The sequence below is a fragment of the Sapajus apella genome, unplaced genomic scaffold (assembly GCF_009761245.1).
Source record: "Sapajus apella isolate SASKATOON/1434 unplaced genomic scaffold, GSC_monkey_1.0 scaffold4, whole genome shotgun sequence".
Classification (NCBI taxonomy): domain Eukaryota; kingdom Metazoa; phylum Chordata; class Mammalia; order Primates; family Cebidae; genus Sapajus; species Sapajus apella.
Window position 1 is genome coordinate 8,153,738 of NW_022436944.1, and position 27,694 is coordinate 8,181,431.

Sequence of the window (27,694 nt, forward strand, 5' to 3'; positions counted from 1 at the left end):
TCATTCCTGGTAGCATTTGATCAATTCCTTTATAACCCATTCATCCTAGAGTACCTTCCCTTGTGCTCATATAAAACTTAAATATGTGTTTGTTTACTAGAATCGATTTCTTTATAGGTTGTCCTCAAGTCGCCTTCTATAAATGATTCTGAAAGTTTATCTTGCAGTATTTCCCATCCCTGAGAGGTTATATGTGTCTCACCAAGCCTATGGTCATTTCTAACCTTTTTTCTCTCCCTGTCAAACACCATCTCTTTGCCAGTATGCACACGTGTGTGTTAAACACATACACACACACACACACACACACACGAGTTTGTTTGAGCCAGGGTAGTCCTATCTACTCCAGAGGCTGAGGCAGGAGGATCACTTGAACCCAGGAGGCAGAGGTTGCAGTGAGCCACGATCATGCCACTGCAGTCTCAGAATTTCCCTGAGAGTCTCAGGGGGAAAAAAATTGATACAGTTTTGAGACGTAAAAGATCTTAGAGATCTGTTGAGTTCTCTTTACAGATGAAGGAATTAATGTCTATAAAGGTGATAAGTTGCCTATGATTTCATTTTTAGAACTGGGACTGGTAACCATATACTAGTAGAGTAGTATAACCATATACTAGGAAACCATCTTGGGAGGAGATACATGCATTTACTTTCTCTTCTATCATATGTAACTTCTTGCAAAAGATAGATGAACATAGAGAACTCTGGAAATTCATTTTCCTATTGTTTGAATGTTAAAGAGATGGTGAAACTCTAATCCCATTCCTTGAAGTTAACACCTAAGAGTTTCTTACATTTTGGCAATTTTTTAAAATTACATTTATGTTCTAATAAATTTTCAATGCTTATAGTTCAGATATGGATCATTTTAAAGGATGGTATCTATAGACTAGAATTATTTCTTCATATGGCTCTAATAGCTTGCCTAGATTAAGTCTGGCCTCCTCTACTCTATTTTCAAACTCCTCTTCACTTATACTCAGTGTCCATTAATCTTATCACTTCTTAAGGAGATAAGAACTTGATTCTGCTTGAGAAGACTTTTACCCATCACTTAATAGAACTTCAGGCCTTTAATACTATTATTAATAAGTAATACCTCTGAGAAATCTACAGATTGAAAATTCAAGCTAAACTTACTGCTTAAAGAACTTTTCTAAATGAAGGATTATAATAGGTTTTTATCCTTAGGAGATATTAATTATTGACCCACTTGAGTAAGCGTTTAACACTGTTAGCCATTTAAAATTTCCCTTTTATTGTCATAATGTAATTTATTTGCTAATTACATGCAGTTTGCCAACATAAATACTATTTGACAAAAGCATGAATAAGCACCATGATGGCTGCTCCTGGAGAGATCAGCAAGTGGAGGTGAAAGAAGAGAGAAATAAGAAAGGAATAGGAAAACATACTTTTCTAGTTATGTTGTTTTAGCTTTTGGTTTACCGTATAATAGGGTTGAATAACTATTTTACCCACCAGATGTATTTGGGTTGTGATGATAATTTGGGTTGAAATCACCAGTAACTCACTTTTCTCTGAAAAGTGTAGCTTAGTTTTTGTTTGTTTGTTTTGTTTTGTTTTTAGCTTAGTTTTATGTAATGTGATTGATTTGTCTTCTTATACCTGTTCATTTCTGGCTTCTGATATTCTTCATCAGATTCCATATATGCCATATATCATAGTTCTCTAGTTTTGTACATGCTATATTTTCTACCTGGAATGCCTTTCCCTAAATGGATTGCCATTCAGTCTTGAAAATTAAGCTTACATTGTTATCTTTAGTAATTACTTTCTCTACTGTCAGAGCACCTTGTGTCCATATTATTAATACATGTATTGGCCGGGTGTGGTGGCTCACGCCTGTAATCCCAGCACTTTGAGAGGCTGAGTCAGATGGATCACGAGTTCAGGAGATCGAGACCACCCTGGCCAACATGGTGAAACCCTGTCTCTACTAAAAAACACAAAAAAAAATTAGCTGGGCTTGGTGGTGCATGCCTGTACTACTCAGGAGGCTGAGGCAGGAGAATTGCTTGAACCCAGGAGGCGGAGATAGCAGTGAGCCAAGATCGTGCCACTGCACTACAGCCTGGGTGACAGTGTAAGACTCCGTCTCAAAAAAAAAAAAAAAAAAAAAGTGTATAAAATAAGTACAATCAAGTAACATGTTTAGAATGGTGTTTGGCACCTGCTATTTGCTAAGTTTGGGCCTTATTATTATTTTACTAAATTATATTTCTGTATCATAAGACTGCTACCTCCTTAAGGGCATAGATATGCAGTGTCTGGTCCATCTTTGTATTTCTAATGCTTGGCAAATAAGTGATTAATAAATGTTTGAATGAATGCTTTCCAGGAGGCTATAAATTAGTAATATACTTACTATTAACTCATGTTGGGGGAGGAAAGGGGTGTGTGTGTGTGTGTGTATGTGTGTGTGTATGTGTATGTGTGTATCTTAACTTTAAAAAACCACTTTGTTACCTATCATAAAATTCACCAATTTTAAGTGTAGAATTTAATGATATTTAGATTTTGGTCATTGTGCAATCATGATCACAGTTCTATTTTATAATACGTCCTAGTCACCACACAAAAGATCTCTCATGCCTGTGTAAATTTGTTTATTCTTCTTTTTTTTTTTTTTTTGTAGTGCTGTTACCCAAGTATTAACCTTCCTAAAGTATCGATGAAAGTCAGGCTGGATGAAATAAAATTAAGGCATTATATTTCTTATCCTTGTATTATTTAGAAAGAATTTTCTTTAAACTTTTTCTCTGGTGAGATTGAGTCCTAACTAAATTTTCTCAAGAAAATTTAAAATATCCAAAATTGCACAGTTACTGTATATTTTTAGATAATTTTTAGACCTTTAAAGAAAAACTACGCGTTGGAAAAACTGACTTGAAAATTAGCAGGAATCAAGTAGCCACTAATTTGAAATTCAGTAGCAATTAAGGGGGAAGAAAATACTAGAATCTATACCTCATTAAAGCAGGAAAAGTGTTTAATCCCTAGTGCCTAACACAGTGTTGGACGCATAGTAAATATTCATTAAGTACACAAACTGCATTCCTTGTAAATAGAGATAGCATTCTGTTTTGACTTATTTGAATTTTTTTTGTCAATTTCTTATCCCCTTTTGCCTGAATTTATAATTTTGTAACCGTATGGCAAGCAAAGAAATATAAAATATTTGAGTGATCTGCCTAAACTCTACACCACCTCCTCTGAGGAAATAGCAGCAGCAGTCTTCAACCTTCCTCACTTACAGTCTTTGTCCTTTAGATAGCTCTTTGGCCTATAAATAAGCCTTTGGCCAGTTTGGCAACTTTTTGGAATTCTAATTGACAGCACTGCTTGCTGGATCAGTGTAAGTCATGTGAATTCACAACTATTATATTTTCATGTAGTACACAAAGCCTGCTCTTTAAGGACAGACTTAGAAGTCTTTATATACCCCCTTTCATGGAGTCTCAAAGAAATAAATGTTTTTCTTGATTTGAGATGGGGCTATGATTTGAAACTGCCTAAATATCCAATACTACTTTTCAGTCTTTTTTTGTTGTTTGCGGCAAAAAAACATGGCCAAATGCTGCCAGGCTGTGGTACATAGGGTATCTTTCTACTAGTTCATTCACTCTCTACCTTGGAGAGGAAAATAAAACTCTTTCTTGCTCTATAATGAAGGGATTGTCATATCACTTATTTTGCAGAGTTTCTGTGAAAGTAGTAATAGTGTGGTCTTACGTTGTCATTACAGTGCCAGATTGGTTTGATAAATCCTTTATTGGTAGTTTCAAATTATCAAAAAAACCCTCCAGATTTTGTTGTAACAAATGAGTATCAAGTACAAAGAAAATTTTTCTTAAATCTTTGGATTTAATAAATGAGATGTAAAATAATGGGAGAAAACTTTTTGGAGTAAACAAAACATTTATGTAAATTGCAGTATGTAGTTGTTTGGATTTATTTAATAGTTTACTCTAATAAAAAGAAGTTAAAGCTCATTATACCTTAATCCTGCTACTTTAGATGAAGAGATTGCTAATGAAAACTTTCCTTAAACTGGAAATACCCCTGTCCCTCAGAAGTCTACCTCATTTGACTTACTGAACAGTCTTAAGTAATGCATCCTACAGATATTATTTTCTGTGCATGAGACATAGATCATAGTTTTTTGTTACTTATTATTAGAATTGCTTATTTTATATTGTGATACTGTGCAAAACTTATTGTGTTGGTAATAGTACTTTTGCTTTAATGTGAACCATTGGCTCTCCAATTCTCTTGAACTCTGACTTCAAGAAGTGTGGAAAACAATGTGGCTTAGTGGTTAAGTGGCTTTGTGAGAAACTATCTGTATTCTAATCCTAGCCAGCTTTGGAGAAGCGATTTAACTTCTCTAAGCCTCAGTTTCCTTATTTGTAAAAAGAAATAAACGGTTGTTTTCTTCTTACTTCATAAGGTTATAATGACTAAATGAGATAGAGGATGTTCAAACTTACTGTAGTATTTAGCTAATTATTTTTATTCATTTTACAGCCTATTTTATTTTAAAACTGACTTTTGGGTGTTTTAAAAATCTGTATCTGTACCAAATAAAGTTATATAGTATATTAGAATGTGATAAGTAGTATGGTGATTAATAAGGCAGGGAAGAGAGAGAGAGTACCCAAATGGAGAGTTGGCAAATGGTCAGGAAGTGGAAAGGCTTCTCTCAGAGAAAAAGGACTGAGCACTGCAGGTAGTGGGGGAACGGCATTCCAACCTGAGAAAATAGCAGCAACAGTAATAATAAGGTAACACACTGCTGTGTACAGTTTAAGTACTTGACATATTTTAGCTGATCTAATCCTTACAGCAGTCCTATGAAGAGGGTGTTTTTACTATCCCAATTTTATAAATAAGGAAACTGAAGTACAGAGAGCTAGTAAGTAGTATGGCTAAAAAATGTTGAACTCAGGGAGTTTGACTCTGGAGTCCATCTTCCGAGAAGTTACTATATAGTATATTAGTTAAGGCCTTGCAGCAAGAGACTTTCCAATGCGTTCGAGAAATAGCAAAATTGGTGTGAGTACAGCAGAATGCATGAAGATAATGGTAAGAGCTAAGGTCTGAGTGGTGGTAACTGGGGAGGGAATGAGGTGGGAAGATTTGACTGGACGTAAGCCACTGTAAAGGTGGCTTTTAAGTCCGAAGTGGAGAGTGTGAGAGCCTTTGGATAGTTTTGAACGGGAGAGTGATATGATCTGACTTTTTAGAAAATATTTTTTTACTGAGTCCTTGGACCTTTCCTTTCTTGGAGTCTGTGAGTAGAATGCAGGAGGGCCCCTGGAATTTAGAACAAAATTACATCTTTATTTTCACTAAGAAACAATATTTCCTTCACTTAATAATGTAGCCAGTTGATCATAGTAATGTTAGAATTACCTGGGACTTTGTTACCACCATAAAAATCACCTCATTCTCGCATTTATGATCATCATTACTTTGAAATTATAGTAGTTATTAGACCCACTGCTAGATCCCATTTAATGTGATAATAAAGAAGCATTTAACATTACACTTTGTTTTTTATATTTCTAGCTCTTTTTTTACATTTATCAAGATGGTTTCCTTTGTAACTGTGTGTGTGTGTGTGTGTGTGTGTGTGTGTGTGTGTGTGTGTAGTGTGTACTTAAAAACACTATCTGAGAAGGTGTCCATTGATTATATCAGAATGCCAGAGGAGTCCATGGCACATAAAAATTAAGATTCCTTATGAGGCTTACTCTGGTTGCTGTGATTATAATAGACTGGGGAGGAAGATAGAGGGCAAGAGCAGGAGGGCTGCAAGTTAGGAGTTTTTTGCAGTTATCTAGTTGAGAGATAATGGCAACTTGGCCCAGAATAGTAGCAGAGGAGGCAGTGATATGTGTTTGGATTGTATGTTTTGAAGGCTGGACCAACAGGATTTGCTAACAGATTGAATGTGTAATGTGAGAGAAGAAGAATCAAGGATGGCTCCAAGGTTTTTGGTCTATGCGGCTGCAAGGTTGGAATTGCCATTTGCTGAGATGGCAAGTGACATATGTTAAAGATCAAAAGCTCAGTTTTGAATTTATGATATTTATTAGACATCTCAATATGACTTTCTGAATTGTTACCTCTACGTAATACATAGTCATTAGAAAGAATAAGGTGAACCTATATGTAAAACCAGCTTGAGCTTATATTGTTTCCGAACATTTGAACGTTTTATAGTAAGCACACATCCCTGTAGTAGGAAACTTAAAAAATGAGAGAAATATGTTTAAAAATAAAAGAATGGCCTCAGTGTGTCATAGAATAACTGTGTAGCCATGAAAAATAATGAAATAGGTCTTTATACGCCACCATGGAATATCTCTTAAGGTCTATAAACAAAGTAAACCAAAACAAGGTAAGGAACAGGATAGATGTGTGTCAGAATCATGATAAATCTAACAGTGTTTGAGAAGGAAACGATGGGTGAGCAGGAAGGCCCCTTGGCTTTTTTTTTTTTTTTTTTTTGCTTTTTTTTTAAGCAGTTGAATTTACCAATCTTAATCTACGTACATGTGTTATTTTTTGTAATATCGTTGGTTCATATGAGGGGTGAGATTATGGGCTTTTTTATTCTTTTTACCTCTGTATTTTTATAAACCTAATGTTACAGTTTTTAAAATTATGATATATATAATACAGATCTATTAATAATTTCAAAGAAATTTTTCATGTTTTGCAATATGAATGGGAAATGAAGATTGAAAATAATCTACATAGTATGATTTTTATTATGAGTAAGATTTGATTTTATATCCATATGGCTAGAAGAAAATATTAGAAGTGTATATTGAAATGTTAATAGTGGTTTTCTCTGGATAATAGAATTTGAGGTGATTTTAAAAGTGTTTTCCTTTAATTTTTTGTAGACTATGAGAAGACAACGAAATGAAGTTGTAGTTGAATTAAGGAAGGTGAGTCTGATTGGGTACCTCGAAGCATAATTCTAACAACATTATAGCATTATATACAAGATGTCAAATATATATTATATTTTTATGTAAAATGTGTAACCTATTATATAACTAAATTTTACTGAATTTAGTTCAACTTTTTAAAGGAGAGAGTTTGACTGAATTTGACAATCTTTTGAAGTTGGAAGGATGTAACTTATTTGTTATGCAAAAACAAATATAAAGAACTTAAAGTCATTGAGATACAGTTATATTAAATAGTTCTGCTATTAATGGGCAATAGTAAGGCCCTGAAAAGAACTTGTTGCAAACCTCTTCAACTTTTAAGTATTATAGTTGAAAATATATTTATAAATTTGCCCCAAGCATTTTAAGTGAAGTTGAAAAGGCCTTTGATTTTTGTAAGGCATTGTTGGTTTTTGTCTAACTTTGAACTGCCCAACTTTTGCTTTGACTTTGCTTTTAGGTGATAAAGAGGAGCTCCCAGATCATGTATAAAATGGTTTAGTACTTTTAAATAAATATTTGTGTTTGGTTCTGGCCTAAACTGTACACTATATTTTTTAGTCAAACTTTTGTTTTTGTTTTGTTTGTTTTTACATAGTTCACGGTTCATTAAAAATGTAATATTTGGGAAATGGGACTCAAATTAGTGTTGCATGAGTGTTTAATTTGCAATTTGGTTTTTAATTTTTTACATTTGAATTTTACTTTAAAAGGCACTTCATATTTCAGTTTGTAGGCACAGGGTTGAGCTTTGTATGAAAGTATTCAGATTTTCTTTTTAACTCATTCTTTGATTTGTTTTAAGAATAAAAGAGATGAACATCTCTTAAAGAGAAGGAATGTACCGCATGAAGATATCTGTGAAGACTCTGATATAGATGGTGATTACAGAGTGGTAAGTTATTGTTATTGTTATTCTGGTAACTTAAAAGTACCAGGGAAAGATTTCACATTAATGAAGAATTTTAAGGTGACTTTTTAACTCAGTTTTCTTTTTAACTTTTTTCCCAGCAAAATACCTCTCTAGAAGCTATTGTTCAAGTAAGTTGGATTTTTTCCCTTTCTTCATTTGTATTTCTTGTCCTCAACAGCTAATCGTTAATATATTTACATCATACATTATTTTATTTTTTATAGAATGCTTCAAGTGATAACCAAGGAATTCAATTAAGTGCAGTTCAAGCAGCTAGGTAAGTTAAATTTTGAAGACATGTTAAGATTTTATAACTTACATAGGGTTTCTATTTTGAATTTTTGCTATGTAGTAGTCCCTGTTAATCATATTTAACTTTGATGACAAACAATAGTAAATAGTCATAGATGAACCAAATTTATTTTTTTAAAAAAGTTCTCTGGTTTAGAATATTAAAATTGGTGACAGTTTTTTTAACTCATTTTTATTTTTAGCTCAAAGTTTGTACACTGAAGCTTTAATATACATAATGCATACAGATACTATGGAAAGTTGTTTTAACAAATAAATGCTGTAGAGTAAGAGAAAAACATTTGTAAAGCTTTACTTTTTACTAATGAATAGGTTTAATTTTATAAAGTCATATTCTTCAGACCCTTACCAGATATCTAATTATTCTTCTCACAATCCTCATATTGATCAAACAATAAATCCAGAATTATAGCCTTAATATGTCAGTCGACATAGGCAAGTAGATTATTAAGATTAATGACTGCATATACTCCCAGTATCTTTCCACACAGGAAATACCAAGTTGTTTTGCACATTTCTATTGTGAAATCTATGCTCTTATATTTTAAGGGAAGTGGCAGAAAAATCTATTACTGAGACCTTTGTATTAATAAATAGTTTGGGGAAGACGTGGTTGTATCATAATACAATTTAGGTTGCTTTGTAGATTTGTGAATATAAGAATAACACCCTATGTTGTGTTTATCAGTAGGAAAGAGACAAGTAAAAAATTGATCCTAGTTACAGAATTTCAAAGTGGGAAAAGTTTATAGGTCCATCCGATACCTTATCCAGTGCATGAATCTGTTTTATATTTATTAGAGTTTTCCAGTGTTTGTTTATCCACCTTAAATAGAATTGACAGGGAAATTATAAAATTATACAATATTGTGTACCAGAGGTAAAAGAACTTCTTAGAGAGGAATTCATTATGTAGGCAGAAAAATCACAGAACCATCACATGTCAAAACGGCAAATTAATGTTTATAGGAAGAATGATTAAGAAATTTATTATGCTCACCATTAGAGTTGAATATTTGATAGTTTGGGGGCAGTTCTTCTCAACATGCATTCTGCAAGAAAATTAAAGCCCAGTGTACCCTAAGAGGTTTTCAGAGTATGATCTGTGGATCACTGGGAGATTCCGAGACAATTTCATGGGTATGCAAGAACAAACTGATTTTCCCACTAATTTTAAGACTTTATTTGCCTTTTTTTCACTATGTTAACATTTACATTGATACTGCAAAGCAACTGTTGGTAAAATTGTAGACTCAGTGCAAATCAAGACAGTGGCACCAAACTGGTTTTATATTATATTTTGTAGAAATTGTATTCCTCACCATTATGTAAAGAATAAAAGTGATTTCTCTTTTAAAATATTCTCAATGAAGTATAAAAAAAATTTTCTTTAATTAAATTTTGACCCTTGATCTCAAGAAACCTTGTTTGAGAAGGCTGGGTTAAGACTTATTTCTGAGTGTTTTGTTGTTTGTTTTTTTTTTTAATTTCCACTTACACTAAGCACTGTGTCATGTATTGTGGAAATGGCATGTGGTATAATTCTTTCTCTTTAAGAACTTTATAAGCTAATTGGAAAGGCAAAACTGTATTTTAAAAAATAGGCAGCTGGATGCGGTGGCTTATGCCTGTAATCCCAGCAATTTGGGTGGCTGAGACGGGGGGATCACTTGAGGTCAGGAGTTTGAGACCAGCCTGGCCAGGATGGTGAAATCCCCATCTCTACTAAAAACAAAAACTGGTGGGCGTGGTGGCGCATGCCTGTAATCCCAGCTACTTGGGAGGCTGAGGTAGGAAAATTGCTTGAACCTGGGAAGTGGAGGTTGCAGTGAGCCAAAGTGGCACGACTGCAGTGCAACCTGGGTGACAGACTGAGACCCTGTCTAAAAAAAAAAAAAAATAGTGATAACAGCAAACGTAGGACTATGCTGTATAAATCCTATGCAAATTCAAAGATGGTGTATTATGTAAAACATAGAACTTAAAAGGGACTTTGAACAGAGTTTGAATACATAGAACACAGGGCATTTCAGGTGAGGGGTGTAGGATATGAAGGGCCTGAAAAGAAAATTGAAATGATGTGACAGACAACTGACCTATTGTTGAGTTACAGAATAAGAATAGTTAGGTAAGATGGAGCCAACTTGTGAAGCATTTAAAGCTAGATCAAAGAGTTTACATTGATAAAGGTAGTAAATAAGCAGTGATCACATAGTTTATATAGGAAGATGATTTGGTTAAGCTTTCTTAAACATTGCTTTTATATAGTAATGCAGGGTGTTCCACGGGGTAAAGATATGATTAGGCCACACTGAGGACTTATCAGCTAAACCTATAGTCTCCCACATGTGAAAATAGGCACTAGATTTTGTTTGGTTTTTATCTTGTAAGCTCCTTGAGAGCAGTGATGTGTCTGTCTTTTTTACCTCGGTATCTCTAGCATCTCTCTGGTTGTTTCCCTGTCTGTTGCTGTGCCTATTCCAGTTCTCTTTAGTTGCTGAGATGAAAATGTTGTTGGACTCTTATGACCTTCAATTTGGTGTGTAAAGTAAAATGAAGAATTGGGCACTAATATTAGCTATAAACTTATTCCAGCAGCCTACCTGCTTTTGTCATTTGACTCTATTGTGACCTAGTATGAATAATTTTGGATATTTTGGTGACCTCTTAATTCCTTTCTTAGCAAGGTAAATGATGTGTTGAAGAAATCTGCCCATTTTTCACTGAACTCAAAATTATATCCAAAAGTAACATATTTTTTAAAAATAGTTTTCTTTTTGTAAGTCACAATCAGGACTTTACTGAGGGAATAATATTATTGTACCATTAAAAGTAGCAAAGTGGCTGGGCTCCATGGCTCATGCCTGTAATCCCAGCACTTTGGGAGGCCAAGACAGGGATCACATGAGGTCAGGAGTTCAAGACCAGCCTGGCCAACATAATGAAACCCTGTCTCTACTAAAATTACAAAAAGAGCTGGGCATGGTGGTGCATGCCTGTGATCCCAGCTACTTGGGAGGCTGAGGCAGGAGAATTGCTGGAACCCAGGAAGTGGAGGTTGCAGTGAGTCAAGATTGCACTACTGCACTCTAGCCTGGGCAACAGAGTGAGACTCCATCTCAAAAAAAAAAAAAAAAAAGGTAGTAAAGTGATTCATGTCTATATTTTATTTTTCTAATTATTTGTCATCTTTGTACATTTAATTTATAAATTTTTTAATAAATTTAGAGAAAAGGTTCCGTTATATAAATTGTTAATATAATTTCAGAGAGGACACGTCGTGTACCAAATATTCAGATTTATGTTAATATTTATCAAATATTGAATTTAAATTTAATCATAATGTTGTATTTTATTAAGTTTCAAACAAGGATGTTTTTATCTCTTATAGGAAGCTTTTGTCCAGTGATCGAAATCCACCAATCGATGACTTAATAAAATCTGGAATATTGCCCATTTTAGTCCATTGTCTTGAAAGAGATGACAAGTGAGTATTTTATTTTAAATTTAGAATGTATCCTTTGGAGAAGATAAGAGTTTCTAGTAATTAGTTTGATCTTTAAAAAAAAAAAGAAAAGTGCTATGGGATAAGGTTGAAAAGTCAAAGTGAAAAACAGTGCAAGGTTTGTTAATACCATGAGATGAAGGTAATACCCAAAAAGTAACTTGAGAATGATAAATTTAACTTTTAAGCTTTGAAAATTGGCAAGAACTAGTTTAACCAGATAGGTACTTGAGAAAACTGTTTGGGGAGTAGTGTGCAAGTATCTTTAAAAAGATTTCTTAACTAAAAATAAGGACACTGGAGGAGCTTGCAGGCTTTTCATACTGAAGAGATGCTTTAAACAGTTGTTGAGGGTTAAAAAAAATGCTGGATAGTTATCTTTTGAAACAAAATATTTAATGCATTTTAAATGGCAGAGGGGAAGAATGGTTAGTAGATATTTGGCCCAATGTAAAAAATCCCTGCTATTTAAAAATACTTGTTTTTTTGTAGTCCTTCTTTACAGTTTGAAGCTGCATGGGCTTTGACAAACATTGCATCTGGAACTTCTGAACAAACTCAAGCAGTAGTTCAGTCCAGTAAGTTGGTTATTAATTATAATTGTTTTAAAAAGTCAGTAAAAAATAGTGATTTTCCCAAAAGACTATCGCAATTTAAATTATAAAATAATAGCTATTAAGTAGTTATTGAAATAGTCCAACTTAAGTATGTTACTTTAATCTTCTTATTCTGGTAACTCACATTTTGTATTTCCAAAAATTCACTATATTCCTTTATAAATATGAGATTGTTTCCTAGTTATAGTAGAAGATTACATTGTTGTTACACTTTATTTATAGGACATCAGTAGAAGTAAAGGAATTTTTCCTTTTGCCACATTGCCTCTCTGCCTTTCTTTTGTTGTTGTTGTTGTTTTTCTTTTTCAGACAAGATCTTACTCTTTTGCCCAGGCTGGAATGCAATGGCACGATCTTGGCTCACTGTAGCCTCAACTTCCCGGGCTCAAGAGATCCTTCCACGTCAGTCTACCAAGTAGCTGGGACTACAGGCATGTGCCACTGTGCCCAGCTAATTTTTGTGTTTTTTGTAGAGATGGGGTTTTCGACATGTTGCCCAGGCTGGTCTCTGACTCTGGGCTCAAGTGATGAACCTGCATTGGCCTCCCAATGTACTGGGATTATAGGCCTGAAGCCACCACACCAGCTTCAGCCTCCCTTAATGAGATTTTTATCATTTATTTTAAAGAAATCTTTTATAAAGTAGTCCTAATTGAAAGAATGGCTTGAATATTTTTTATTGTATTTTAATAGGATTGCTTTTTTTTAATTTCAGGAGATGTAAGTGGAAAATTACTATTGGAAGTAATAAACAGTATATTGTTTTCATGAATACTATTTGATTCTTCTACAAAACAAAGAAATTAATAATTTTAAAGGAGATACTTTTAAAATCCTCTTTAAATATGTAAGCAGTGTACTTGTCTGAGCTTGTTAAAAATGTAAACACTAATTTCTACATTTTGAAGGGCAACAAAGATGTTATCTAAGTAATCATTTTATTATAGACACTTGTAATATTATTTTTAAAAGATAATTACCTCATATCCTATTAAAACTGGTTTAGTTTTGGGTTCAGGTGGTTTCTGTTGTGGTTTTTTGGTTTTATATAGCTGACTGTTAGGTAAATTTTATGTTTTCATAACAATGCTTTTATTCCCTCTCACACTTTTTCCATTCTGTTTTGTATACTCTTTAAAGATTAGGAAGAGGCTTAGAATTTTTTTTGACCCTGCTAGTCTGCTTTAATATACCAAAAATAATAGATAAATGAGGCTGGGCATGGTGGCTCATGCCTGTAATTTCAGCACTTAGGGAGGCTGATGCAGGCGGATCACTGGAGCCCAGAAGCTAGAGACCAGACCGGGCAACATGGTAAAACCCCACCTCTACAAAAGGCAGGAAAAAAAATTATTCAGGTTGATGGCATGCGCCTGTAGTCCCAACAACCCAAGAGGCTGAGGTAGGAGAATCACTTTAGCTTGGTGAGGTCAAGGCTGCAGTGATCTGTGATGGCACCACTGAACTCCAGCCTGGGCAGCAGAGTGAGGCACTGTCTGAAAAACAAACAAACCCATAAGTGAATTTTTATTATCTTCCAAGCATGATTGAGCTACATATACTTAAATAGTGCTTTTTAAAGTAATAGCCAAAGGAAGGAAGAAGAATCATTTGTTCAGTATTTTGCTCAGATACAAACCTGTCTCTATTTCCCATCCTATTAAGTAACAAAATCACTTTCTGATTTGGAAAATCTCAGGTGGCCCAGTAATCACTGGCCTGTCTAAAGACCCACATGTTGTCAACATAAATTTGTGTTCAAAAGTAACTCCAGGCCGGGTGCAGTGGCTCAACCCCTGTAATCCCAGCACTTTGGGAGGACAAGGCAGGCAGATGACTTGAGGTCAGGAGTTTGAGACCAGGCTGGCCAATATGGTAAAACCCTGTCTGTACTAAAAATACAAAAATTAGCCATGCCTGGTGGCTCACACCTATAGTCCTAACTACTTGGGAGGCTGAGGCAGGAAAATCACTAAAGCCTGGGAGCCAGAGGTTGCAGTGAGCCAAGATTGTACCGCTGCACTCCAGCCTAGATGACAGAGTGAGACTCCATCTCAAAAAAAAAAAAAGCTACTTCAATAATGTACTTTTTTTTTTTTTTTTCAAATTAGAGATAATACCTAATGTATAAGGAATTAATCTTAAAATTGAAATTAATTCCAAGTTTAATTGTTAATGAAATTTCACAACCCTAATTTAACATTTGTGTGTATAACTCACTTTGATACTGAGTAAATAGTCACTGGTCAAAATTTTTCCAATACTGCTATTCCAATAAAGTTCATTTAATGAGGTTATATTTTAAATATATTTTTATAGGTTCCCTTTTTTTTGAAATCTCAACAAAAAAAAAAAAAAAAATCAAGATTGATTTTTGGTTTATACTATCTTTAACCTTAAGTATTGTTATCTTTTCTTTCATCAGATGCTGTGCCACTTTTCCTGAGGCTTCTCCATTCACCCCATCAGAATGTCTGTGAGCAAGCAGTGTGGGCATTGGGAAATATCATAGGTTTGTATAAAACTTGAAATACTAATCCAAAAATTGTTACTATATGCTAAGTAATAAAAATAGCTACTAGTAATCCAAAAGGGAAAAGTTTGCCTTCAGTACTAGTTTTTGTGAAATAACTTACAGAAATTTGAACTGTATGACTGTAAAAGCATAAAGTCATAGTAAATAGAATTTTTGTTGCTTAAAATACCATTTTTTTATATAGTCAGCTCTTAATCATTTGAATAATTATGCAATATATATGCAAATTAGACCTTCTATCTCATGCTAGAGTCCATTTTTTCTTCCCCTATCTCCCTTTGTTGATCAGTGGGGTCCATTTTTATTTCTCAGCTTTCTCCATCAAAGAAAGTAATAAGAAAGGAGGAGGCCAAACTTAAACCAATAATTTTTCTCCATAATGACAGTCTGGGAAGAATCTAAAATGAAATTTTTTCTCTCTTGCAGACTTTTGTACATTAGAATTTAGTAATGTATAAAATATGGTAACTATTTTCTGTCACCATGAGTCAACAAGAGGTAACTATAGCCTTTTGACAGTCTAGTTAAATATTTAACACCATGATTATCCTAACTTTCAGGTTCTCTCTGATAAATAATTGTAAGGAGAATAAAGACAATTCTGATATTTCAAGATTTGTTTTTTTAACTAGAGCCTAACTTAACCTAAACTCAAAAATTCAAAAAATTTTACTCCAGTAAAGGATGGAAAAAATCTGAATTGTATTGTGCCCCAATACAGTTCAGAGACCTTGCTATTATGAGTGGGGGCTGAGGTACTGTTTGTAGAGGTCTCACTAATATAGTGAAGGAGAATGATTCTAAAGATTATTTTTGCCAATTGCTGCTTTGATATGTTGCCTCTTTATTGCCCTTATACAGGGCCAACATGGAAGTAGGGAATGGTTATGAGGTGTTTTTGTTGTTGTTGTTGTTTTGTTTTTTTGTTTTTTTCCCTGGGGGATTTTTTGTTTTATTTTATTGCATTTTAAGGTTTTGGGGTACATGTGAGGAACATGCTAGATTGTTGCATAGGTACACACATGGCAGTGTGATTTGCTGCCTTCCTCCCCATCACCTTTATCTGGCATTTCTCCCCATGCTATCTCTCCCCAACTCCCCATCCCCCACTGTCCTTCCCCTATTTCCCCCCAACAGACCCCAGTGTGTGAAGTTCCCCTCCCTGTGTCCATGTGTTCTCATTGTTCAACACCCGCCTATGAGTGAGAACATGCAGTGTTTGATTTTCTGTTCTTGTGTCAGTTTGCTGAGAATGATGGTTTCCAGGTTCATCCATGTCCCTACAAAGGACACGAACTCATCAATTTTGATGGCTGCATAATATTCCCTGGTGTACATGTGCCACATTTTCCCTGTCCAGTCTGTCATCAATCGTGGTTATGAATTTTTAAGGGAGAATTTCTCTGTAGACCATTCTTGACATAGGGTATACTGTTAGGAATGCTATTGTTTCTATATCCAGAGTCCCTCACTCTTTTGCTTTCATACCAAATGTTAGATTTGGAACTATTGTACAGCATCTTGATCTTTAAGTTTTTTATTCCAGTGACATTCTATAATTAATATATGGATGCAAAAAGAACATTTTATCTCTAAATATTATAGTGCAAGGGAAAGTGTTTTCACTTATGTAACACTTGGGCATGGCTTCATATTAGAAACTGCAGTGATGTTCTAGATACAGAAATTAAACCTGGCAGTTCTCTGCAACAGTAGTTCTCAAACCTTAGCATGCAATGAGAACTACATGGGGTGCTTGTTAAAACGCAGAATCCCAGACCCATGGAGTTTCTGATTCCTAGAGCCCAATAATCACACTGGCAACCACTATTCTAGTACTGGTTCACACTTTTTTTCTGACATAGTTTTCTAAGTGTATAGAGTAATTTGTAGTTCATAACCTTGATGCTCTGATACTGGATCAAAAGTACAAATTTTACAAATATTTTCTTGATACATCTTTAATATCACATGAAAGTTTGTTAAACTGAGAGTATCATTGAAAAGAGAAATTAAAAGCAGCATTTTAATTAAGTAAGCAGCTTCTAAAGCTGAAACTGGGAATAATGTGCAAAAGGATACCTTATCACCGTATGTTGCTTCTCTTGGCTTAGAGACTTTGAATGTGAGCCCATTTATTATTGTTTAAAACGTTTATCTAAAACTGAACAGTGTATCTGGTTAAAATACATGAAGCAGCATATTCCCAGTGCTTTGTGTTTTCTGAAAATGCTTACTGTCAATATACTTTATTGAGTTAATTAATCCTTTTTTCTGCAGGTGATGGGCCCCAATGTAGAGATTATGTCATAAGTCTTGGAGTTGTGAAACCTTTACTTTCCTTCATAAGTCCAAATATTCCTATAACATTCTTAAGAAATGTTACTTGGGTTATGGTCAACTTATGTCGCCACAAAGACCCACCACCACCAATGGAAACCATTCAGGAGGTAAACACTTCAAAAAAAAATTAAAAGAGATACCATTATATAAGTTTTTATCTGTGTATGTTTTAAGATCTACATATTTCTCTCTTCAGATTCTTCCAGCCCTTTGTGTTTTAATTCATCACACAGACGTAAATGTGAGTAAATGTGTCCCATTATATATTTATATATGTATGTATTTCTAGGGCTCCCCCTGTGACACAGGGGGGAAATACTATACTAAGACATTGTGTCAGCATACTATCAGATTTTTCCATTTCAAGAGTTGTAATAGATATTTTTATATTTACTCTGTTTACCTATATCACAATATATAATTCCAGTTAAGAAATCAGGCATAACTGTTATTTTGGTGTGGTCAATAATGTATGTATGTATATATATTAGTGTTGTAAAAATTCACATTGAAAGTTTTTAAAGTTGCCCGTTGGTGATTTCTCTTACTAAGATCGTGTCTTTAATTGTTCATGTGCTTTTTATTGAAGCTCATTTTGGCAGTTTGGCCAATGAGAGCACACACAAATAGTGCTATTTTTGTTTTTTTGAAAGATGAAAAGGAAAAATGTTTGTGCATGGATTTGTATTCATGTACACATACCAAACCATGGACATCAGTTGCCCTTTAATTCCATTTTTATTCTATTTCTCCAGTTACAGTGACTGGCAGTGGCTTCATTTATCAAGATAACTCTTGATTATCCAAACAACAAGGAAAAAAAAATCAGTGCAGGCAAGATTTTAAACATAGCAAAAATATTTTGCTTATTTTTACTAACACAGATGGCAGAGGAAAAAGCAACTCAGGGAGTTTGAATGAGGTGGAAAACTGCCCTGAGTGCTTGTAAAAGCCAGACCAGCCTTTGGTGTGTTAGAGAAACCAGGAATATAATGGGTAAGGGAAAACACATGAATGAAATGTTTAGCAACAATCAGGAACTCATGTGGTTCTTTAAAAACAGTTTGGCATGGTAACCAGTGTTGGACAAGCTGCTTCATTTCTATTTATAGGCCTATACCTTTTGGCCAGAATCTAATTTAATTTTGGCCAGAATTTAATTTGTATGGAACAAATTAGAATTATACTGTATCAAGCAGTGACATAGTATATAAAATTCATTAGATGAACATGATCTTTGAGGTAGCTTTTGTTTGTTTTTAGCCCCAGATAGTTTAGGATCTTAAAAAATGTGTAAGGAATTTTTGGTTTTGTCTCCTTAATAGCCAAGTTACTTGATTAAATTATAGATTTTAATGTTTTGCTTTGAAAGATTTGCAAGAGGCCAGGCGTGATGGCTTATACCTATAGTCCCAGTGCTTTAGGAGGCTGAGGCAGGATCACTTGAGCCCAGGAGTTTGAGATCAGCCTGGGCAACATGACGAAACTGTGACTCTATAAAAAAAAAAATCCAAAAAAATTAGCCAGGCATAGTGGCGTGCACCTGTAGTCTCAACTACTCGAGTCTGAGGCAGGAGGATCACCTGAGTTTGGGAGATCAAGGCTGCAGCGAGCTGTGATCATGCCATTGCTGCAGCCTGGGTAACAGAGCAAGACCCTGTCTTAAAAAAAAAAAAAGATTTTCAAGAAAGATTAACTTCAAAGTTTTATACCTCTACTGGTAAACAAGACATTTTGGTTGACTTTATTCAGAGATATATTGTATTCTTTCCACTTACTGACTCCAATCTAGGTGAGATTGTGAACCATTTTCTTGCTTTTGATTATCTTGAAGAATTTCTCAAGCCTGTTGGCATTGTTCTTTTTAGTCACATGATAAATAATGTTCCTTAATAAATAATAATGTTTTAGGTTGATTTCGATTATGATTTTGATCTTAGCATATTAGTGACATGTTTAGCATTGGGCCTTTAAAAAACATGTATCTAGCTTTTATATACAGTTATGAGCAAGTAACTTGAAACTTTTGGCCTATGTCAACAAGCTTTTTTTTCTGGACAGAATCTTGCACTGTCATCCTGGCTGGAATGCAGTGGTGTAATCTCCGCCTCCTGGGTTCCAGCAATTCTCCTGCCTCAGCCTCCCAAGTAGCTGGGATTACAGGCGCCTGCCACTATGCCCACCTAATTTTTTTAATTTTTTAGTAGAGATGGGGGTTTCACTATGTTGGCCAGGCTGGTCTTGAACTCCTGACCGTATGATCCACCCACCTCGTTCGCCCAAAGTGCTGGGATTACAGTTATGAGTTACTGCACCCAGCCTGTGAGAACTCTTTCATTTGATGTCTTCTTTTTACATTAGAAATATTCTTAGAGCTTTCTTGAATTTCCTAAGAAACAATGGCAAAGCACTGTTTTCTCCTTTTAGGAGTTTTTACATGTCCATTTTTTTTTAATCGTATTTTTTATTTTCTGTTAAGCATAACATTGGTTTATAGTTTTTTGGTGGGTTTTGTTTTAAGTCAGGGTTTTAAAAAAACAAACAAACAAACAAACAATGCCTGGCTAATTTTTTGTATTTTTCATAGATACTGGGTTTCACCATGTTGCCCAAGCTGGTCTCAAACTCCTGGGCTCAAGCAGTCCACCTGCCTTTGTCTCCCAAAGTGCTGGAATTACAGACATGAGTCATCACTACCTGCCTGGTTTACAGTTTTAAAGGTTTTACACTTCTCCAGCTTGTCTCGACACAGAGTTCATATTCCAGAAAGACTTTGGAAGTAGTTTTAGGCACAATTATTATTCTTCGTCAATAATTTGTGTATTTATTTGCAGCAGTTACAGTTGTTTGTCATACTGCCGTTCAGTCATAACTTCTAATTAGGACCTAACATACTAGGAAAGATCAACACATGGCCCATTGTACTTAAGATATAATCATTAAAAAATGGCAGGCTACTTAGTAGAAGTTGATTACACAGGCAGCACTTTTTTTTTTTTTTTTTTTTTTTTTTTTTGGAGTAAGTAGCAGCTGTAGTGAAGTATGTATTTTTTGTTTTAATTATAGATCTCACAGATTGACCTGTGATTGTTTAATAATCTGCAGCTGTAGGGGACTTCCACTATTTAAGAAGTTGACTCCAGTTCTATAAAGCAAAACAAACTGATTGGAAAAGATTAAACTATTATACTATAATACAAATACTTGGGTTATTGGCTTTGGGCATATCTACATGGTATTTATATTACTAGAGAACTCTTTGAATATATTCATGTAGTCCAGATGTTTTGAACAGCTGTGCATGTTGGATATATATAGTCTTTCCAGCTCTATACATGAGCCACAATGTTTTTAGACCTATTATCCCCCAACCTTTGGGAAACAGAATGTCTTTTTCTCCTGTTTTATGTCCTGTGTAGTGTACATGTATATCTTAGCGAATTAAGATTGGATACTAATCTGGGATCAGAATCCTGAATATGGCTAAAATATGTACATCTTAATACAGACATTTATAGATGATGATGTTTAATACAATAGCAAGCAGATTCCAATGAATTGAACTGAGAGGAAAAAAGGAAGAAGATAGTAGAACAATCTTAGAATAGTTGTTTGGTCAAGAATTACTAAAATGAGAAAATATTTAAAAGTTGTTTGACTTTTTATTTTATTCATTAGATATTGGTAGATACAGTCTGGGCCCTCTCTTACCTTACTGATGCTGGCAATGAACAAATACAGATGGTAATAGACTCTGGAATAGTTCCTCATTTGGTTCCTCTTCTCAGCCACCAGGAAGTTAAAGTTCAGGTAAGTTTGTTCCTAGTAAAATTATAGGTATTTCTTACCACTAATTGCTTTAAGTTTAAAGTATATTCTTAGCATAACAACAAATCTGTGCTTGAAAGAGTGAGTTATTTTACCACCATTTTAAAGAGGAAAATAAATAATAAGATTCCATTGTAGATTACTGATTTTTTCTTTGAGATGGGTTCTCACTCTGTCACCCAGGCTGGAGTGTGGGGGCGTGATCTCAGCTCACAACCTCCACTTCCCAGGTTCAAGCCATTTTCCTGCCTCAGCCTCCTGAGTGGGTGGGATCACAGGCACACACCATCATGCCTAGCTAATTTTTTCCTATTTTTGATAGAGTCAGCGTTTTGCCATGTTGGCCAAGCTGTTGAACTCCTGGCCTCAAATGATCCACCCACCCCAGACTCCCAAAGCGGTGGGGTGATAGGTGTGAACTACCATGCCCGGCCTGATTACTGATTTTTTAATGTAGACCAGGGAAATTCATTATAGCAACATGCATGGCATCTGAAACAAGTATTGACAGGCATTTATCTTTCCGGCTCCTTTTTGTTCTTCCTCTTTGACTTCTCTACTTGCATCTAGAAAGAGCCAAAAACAGAGTGAGAAAAGTTCTCAGAGATATAAGCAGTAGCTGTCAAGCTACAGTGCTAATGGGGGAGATGCAGCAAGCTCCCCCTACCTTTTTGAGGTAAATAGTATATTTTAATCTGCTGATGGTTTAGAATCTGTAAAATACAATAATCACATAAGAAAAATTGTCAACCTGTAGCCTAAGTCATTATGCCTGAACATCAAAATCAACTGTGTGGAGCTTAAAGAATATGTTTTTAATTTCTCTTGCTCAACTCCTGGAGATTCTGTTTCATTTGAGATTTTTCTTAGAAACTTGAGCTTTAAAACACTCTTCAGGTGATACCGATACATAGATTAGAGACCCTAGCTCCTTAAAATCAAAGCATTTTAAAGGAAGAACATGTAGCTAAAATCAGAAAGAATTAATACAATAATTTGGCCAGGGACAGTGGCTCACACCTATAATCCTAGCACTTTGAGAGGCCAAGGTGGGCGGATCACGAGGTCAGGATATCAAGACCGTCCTGACCAATATGGTAAAACCCTATCTCTACTGAAAAAAAAAAAAAAAAAAATTAGCCGAGCATGGTGGCGCACGCCTGTAGTCCCAGCTACTTGGGAGGCTGAGGCAGGGGAACTGCTTGAACCAGGGAGGCAGAGATTGCAGGGAGCCGAGATTGCGCCACTGTACTCCAGCCTGGCAACAGAGCAAGACTCCGTCTCAAAAAAAAAAAGGAATGAATATAATAACTTGTCAAATAAGGGCATTTATGACTTATCTTAAATATTCTAGCCATATGTTTATTCTTAAGTTTATTTTGTGTGGTACTTATGTCTTGGTACAGATTTTGGTTTGTATTTTGTTCTTGTTTTTCCCGAATGTATCTTCAGTTTTCGTGCTGAACTTCGTTAAGAATATAGGGCTTGGAATTTACCTTTAGCCTGTGCTCAGGGAAATTCTCTACTCTACCTGATACCTTACAGGGATTTTCTTAACACCTTTCAGCTTTCATGCCATAATTTCGTAAAATAAAATAGTGTAATGGAACCCCATGTAGCTTTTTTCTTTGTACCTCTACTCACTCCCCCCAAATTATTTTGATACAAATTCCAGATATCATTTTACGCAGCTTGCATCTCTAAAATTTAAGCCTATTTTTTACATAACCACAATACCATTAGTACACTTTTTAAAACCTTTGTTTTAAATATTCAATTGATATCTGGATTTTATTTACTGCTTCATTATTTTTTCACAATTTTACCAAGTCAGTATCTAGACAAAGACCACACATTGCATCTGCTTACTATGTATTTTAAGCCTCTGTTACTATGCAACTTTCTTCTCCTTTATCTTTCCTCTTTTCAATTGATTTGTTAAAGAAGCCGGGTTACTACAAAACATTTTTGGAAGACATTAAAGAAGACCTAAATAAATGGTAAAACAGTTCATGTTCATGGATTGTCTAATACTGTTAGGATGACCAACAGAGTTTGAGGACTTCTCATTTTCAAAATACTGCAGAACTATAGTAAATAAAATTTTGCGATACTGCCATAAATATAGACATACAGATCCATGAAATAGAATCAAGAGTTCAGAAATAAACCTATACAATTTTCTTTTCTTTACTTTTTATGAGACAGTCTTGCTCTGTCACCCATGCTGGAGTGTGGGTGTAGTGGTGTGATCTCGGCTCATTACAACCTCCGCCTCCCAGGTTCAAGAAATTCTCCTGCCTCAGCCTCTCAAGTAGCTGGGATTACAGGTGCCTGCCACCATGTCCTGCTAATATTTTGTATTTTTAGTAGAGATGGGGTTTCACTATGTTGGCCAGGCTGGTCTCGAATTCCTGACCTCAGGTGATCCACCCGCCTTGGCCTCTCAAAGTGCTGGGATTACAGGCATGAGCCACCACACCCAGCCAGTTGATTTTCAATAAGGATGCCAAGCCAATTCATTCGGGAAAGAAAAACCTTTTCAACAAATGAGCAAGAACGACTGGATATCCACAAGTAAAATAATGAAGTTGGACCCTTACCTCATACTATATGCAAAAACTCAAATGGATCAGACACCTACATGTAAAATCTAAAAAAATGTAAACTTGTTAGAAGAAGATACAGGCATAAATTTTTATGACCCTAGATTGGACAGTAGTTTCTAAGATGTGATACCACGAGCAACCAAAGAAAAAGAATTGATAAATCAGGCTTCACAAAAATTAAAAACTTGTACTTCAAAGAACACCATCAAGAAAGTGAAAAGACAATCCATAGAATAGAAGAGAATAGGTATTGGCAAATTAGGTATCAGCAAAGGGACTTACATCTAAACTATTTAATATGCAAAGAACTGTTACAACTTGAAAATAGACAACTCCGTTTTTAAATGGGCAAAATATTTGAATAAACAGGTTTCTAAAGATAATAAGCACATGAAAAGAAGCTCAACAACATTAGTCACTAAGGAAATGCAAATTAAAGCCACAGAGATACTACTACACACCCACCAGGATGGCTGTAGTTAGGAAGACAATAACAAACTTTTGGTGAGGGTGTGAGAAACTGGAATTCTTACATACTGCTGGTGAGAATATAAAATGGTACAGTTGCTTTGAAACAGTTTGGCAGTGCCTGAAAAAGTTAAACATAAGGTTACAATGTGAACTGGCAATTAATTACTCTCAGGTACATACACAAGAGAAATGAAAATGCATATCCACACAAAAATTTGTACACAAACATTCACAGCAGCATTATTTATAATAGCCAAAAAATGAAAACAATCTAAATGTCTCTCAGCTAATGAATGGTTAAATAAAATATGATATGTTCACAAAGTGAAATATTATTTGGTCATGAAAAGGAACAAACTACTGATGCATGATGTAACATGAACTTTGACAACATTATGCAAAATGAAAGAAGCTGGACACAAAAGACCAAATACGGTTAATTTTGTTAATATGAAGTGTCCAAGATAGCCAAAATCTTACAGGCATAGTGTCTTCCAGGGACCTAGGGATGAAGGCAGCGTGGGAGTGACCACTAATGGACGCAGTTGTTCTTTTTGTGGTGATCAAAGTGTTCTGGAATTAGATACTAGTAATAGTTACACAATTCTGAATATACTGAGAACTACTGAATTGTACACTTTGAAATGGTAAATTTTATATTAATTATATCTCAATTTTTTCAAAAACCTGGATCATTCGTCCTGTAGAAAGGAAAATCAGAGTAGTAAAATAAGTTTTACTTAAGAGAAAATGACCTCATGCAACCACAGAAAAATATTGATAATTCAAATTCATACCATATTGAAATCTCATGTTAGGTGTCTGCTTTCCTTCAGAAAGGCACTGTTTTTTTTGTCTTTTTGTTTTTGACGGGGTCCTACTCTGTTGTCCAGGCTGGAGTGCAGTGATGTGATCACAGCTCACTTCAGCCTGGACCTCCCAGGCTCAAGCAACCCTCCCACCTCAGTCTCCCAAGTAGCTAGGACTACAGGCTCCTGCCACCACTTGGCTAATTTTTTGTAGAGACACGGTTTTGTCGTGTTGCCCAGGCTGGTGTCAAACTCCTGGGCTTAAGTGTTCCACTCACCTCAGCCCTCCAGAGTGCTGGAATTACAGGCATGAGCCACTGCACCTAGCTGTTTTTATTTTTTCAACACTAAATCTGAAGTTCTGTCTTATTTTTTTATGGCACCGTCTAAAATTATCCTTCTTAATTGTTTATTGACTCTCTTCTCTTACAATAATACAGGCTCTGTAAGAGCTGGAACATGTGTCCGTCTTCACATCTCTGTTGCTGCATCAGTGCCTGACACTAAGTACTCAAAAAGAATAGGTTTGCTGGAGCTGGGTGCAGTGGCTCACGCCTGTAATCCCAGTACTTTGGGAGGCCAAGGCAGCCAGATCACCTAAAGTCAGGAGTTTGAGACTAGCCTGGCCAGCATAGCAAAACCCATTTCTATTAAAAATAAAAGAATTAGCCAGGCATAGTGGCATGCACCTATAATCCCAGCTCCTCAGGAAGCTGAGGCAGGAGAATCATTTGAATCCAGGAGATGGAGGTTGCAGTGAGGCAAGATCGAGCCACTGTTCTCCAGCCTAGGTGACAGAGTGACACTCTGTCTCAAAAAAGAATAGGTTTGTTGGAAGAAAGAATGAGTGAATGAATGCATTTATCTTTTACAAGGTGCTAACATACCTTTTAATAAGGGTATTTCGGCCAGGCTTAATGGTTCATGCCTATAATCCCAGCACTTTGGGAGGCCGAGGCAGACAGAGCGCTTGAGCCTAGGAGTTCAAGACCAGCCCTGGGCAACTTGGTGAAACTCTGTCTCTACAAAAAATACAAAAATTAGCCGAGCAGGGTCATGCACTGCTATAGTCCCAGCTACTCTGGAGGCTAGGGTGAGAGGATCACTTGAGCCTGAGAGGCAGAGGTACGGTGAGCTGAGATTGCACCACTGGACTCCACCCTAGGTGACAGAGCAAGACCCTGTGTCAAAAAAAAAAAAATATATACATATATATATGTATTTCACATAGAACATCATCTCATTGTGCATTTCAGACTGCTGCACTGAGAGCTGTGGGCAACATTGTTACTGGAACTGATGAGCAAACACAAGTAGTTTTGAACTGTGATGCTCTTTCACACTTCCCAGCACTCCTGACACATCCCAAAGAGAAAATTAATAAAGTAAGTACTATTAAATACTACTTAACAAATAGCATTTAAAATGTCAGTAGTTTTTATTTGTAAAATTAGAGTCTTAGAAGTTTATATAATATTGCATCGTAATACAAAATGTCATTTAGACATCAAAAGAAAATAAAAATTTTACTCTTTATAACAGGCATTAATAAATGATTTTTTCATATATAAAACCAGTTATAAAAAGTGCTATTTTGGCTCTCTTGGAAATGATGAAATAGAGATAATTGGGTGTTGAATGTTGTATGACTGGAAATTTTTAATATATATATTAAGTAATTCTTCTAAGTTTAGTATTTTATAGGTACTTATTATGAGTGTGTGTATGCATATGTGTGTGCTTGTGGTGGCTATGGAAAGGGGGCACTGACTGGTGATGCTGATATTGGAGTGCATCTGAGGCTGTTGTAGAAATAGCATGGGTTGTTGATTACAACATTGCCGATGATTATAACCCAAGAACAGCTCACCTAACTAGCCCGGCACCCTAAAATCTCTAACAGGTTCATTAAAGTGGTCCTGTGATCTGATCCAAAAGAGCCTAGTATACGTTAGCTAATACTAATATTTTTGAGAGTAAAACTTATTAGTTATATGTGATTATAACATTTAAGGCTACCGTTATCTTGTCAAAAGTAGCACCACTTTGATGTAAAGGGCAAAATAAAAAGATGATTGATTAGGCCAATAAAGCAATCAGACATCTGGTTTCACTTTTCCTTTAGAGAAATGGTACAGTGAGTGACTATTACAAATATGTATACTAAAACAATGCACTATTTTGTTTTTTATGTCTCCTTTATTGTGGATAATTGATATTTATCTACTTTGGCTAAGATTCTTCATGTGAATAGAATAGAGAATAAAGTACTTTATGTGAGGGAAGGGCACTGAATCTTATTTACAGCTGTTTAGGATTTGTATTTGTATTATGCTCATCAATTTATTATTTCATATTTGCTTGTTCAAATTTGTTCAGCCAAGCTTGTTTTGAGTTACACTGTTTGGGAGCATTACTTTCAAGAATTCTTTAGAAGAGTTAGTTCATTGTGACTTGAATTAGGTCCATTAGCTATTTGTCCAAAGAAAATATGGAAAGGGGTGTAAAGAAATTGGGATTCCTAAGATTTTTATCATGGAGCTCATTTTACAATAAAATCATTGGGACAGTGTAGTGAATGCTTTTTTTCTTAGTTCAGTTGCAGATTTTATTTTTTAATGAGAAATATTAAAAGGGTCTTCTTTACAGGAAGCAGTGTGGTTCCTCTCTAACATCACTGCAGGAAATCAGCAGCAGGTACAGGCAGTAATTGATGCCAATCTTGTACCAATGATAATACACCTTTTGGATAAGGTAAG

At 35.2% G+C, this 27,694-nt stretch overlaps 1 protein-coding gene and 1 non-coding gene across 3 annotated transcripts in view; both read left to right on the forward strand.

Moving 5' to 3' along the window:
- Positions 1-27,694, forward strand: part of KPNA4 (karyopherin subunit alpha 4) — a 66,092-nt gene that overhangs the window by 20,435 nt on the left and 17,963 nt on the right. For both annotated transcript variants that reach the window (XM_032261860.1, XM_032261865.1), the window contains 12 exons: positions 6,942-6,986; positions 7,798-7,887; positions 8,004-8,033; positions 8,130-8,182; positions 11,609-11,704; positions 12,215-12,300; positions 14,765-14,851; positions 17,156-17,325; positions 17,415-17,459; positions 20,897-21,028; positions 26,192-26,320; positions 27,585-27,689. In XM_032261860.1, coding sequence (XP_032117751.1) covers positions 6,942-6,986; positions 7,798-7,887; positions 8,004-8,033; positions 8,130-8,182; positions 11,609-11,704; positions 12,215-12,300; positions 14,765-14,851; positions 17,156-17,325; positions 17,415-17,459; positions 20,897-21,028; positions 26,192-26,320; positions 27,585-27,689 — 1,068 coding nt within the window. The remainder of the gene's footprint in view (positions 1-6,941; positions 6,987-7,797; positions 7,888-8,003; positions 8,034-8,129; positions 8,183-11,608; positions 11,705-12,214; positions 12,301-14,764; positions 14,852-17,155; positions 17,326-17,414; positions 17,460-20,896; positions 21,029-26,191; positions 26,321-27,584; positions 27,690-27,694) is intronic.
- LOC116545022 lies at positions 26,540-26,870 on the forward strand. The gene has a single exon (XR_004266151.1).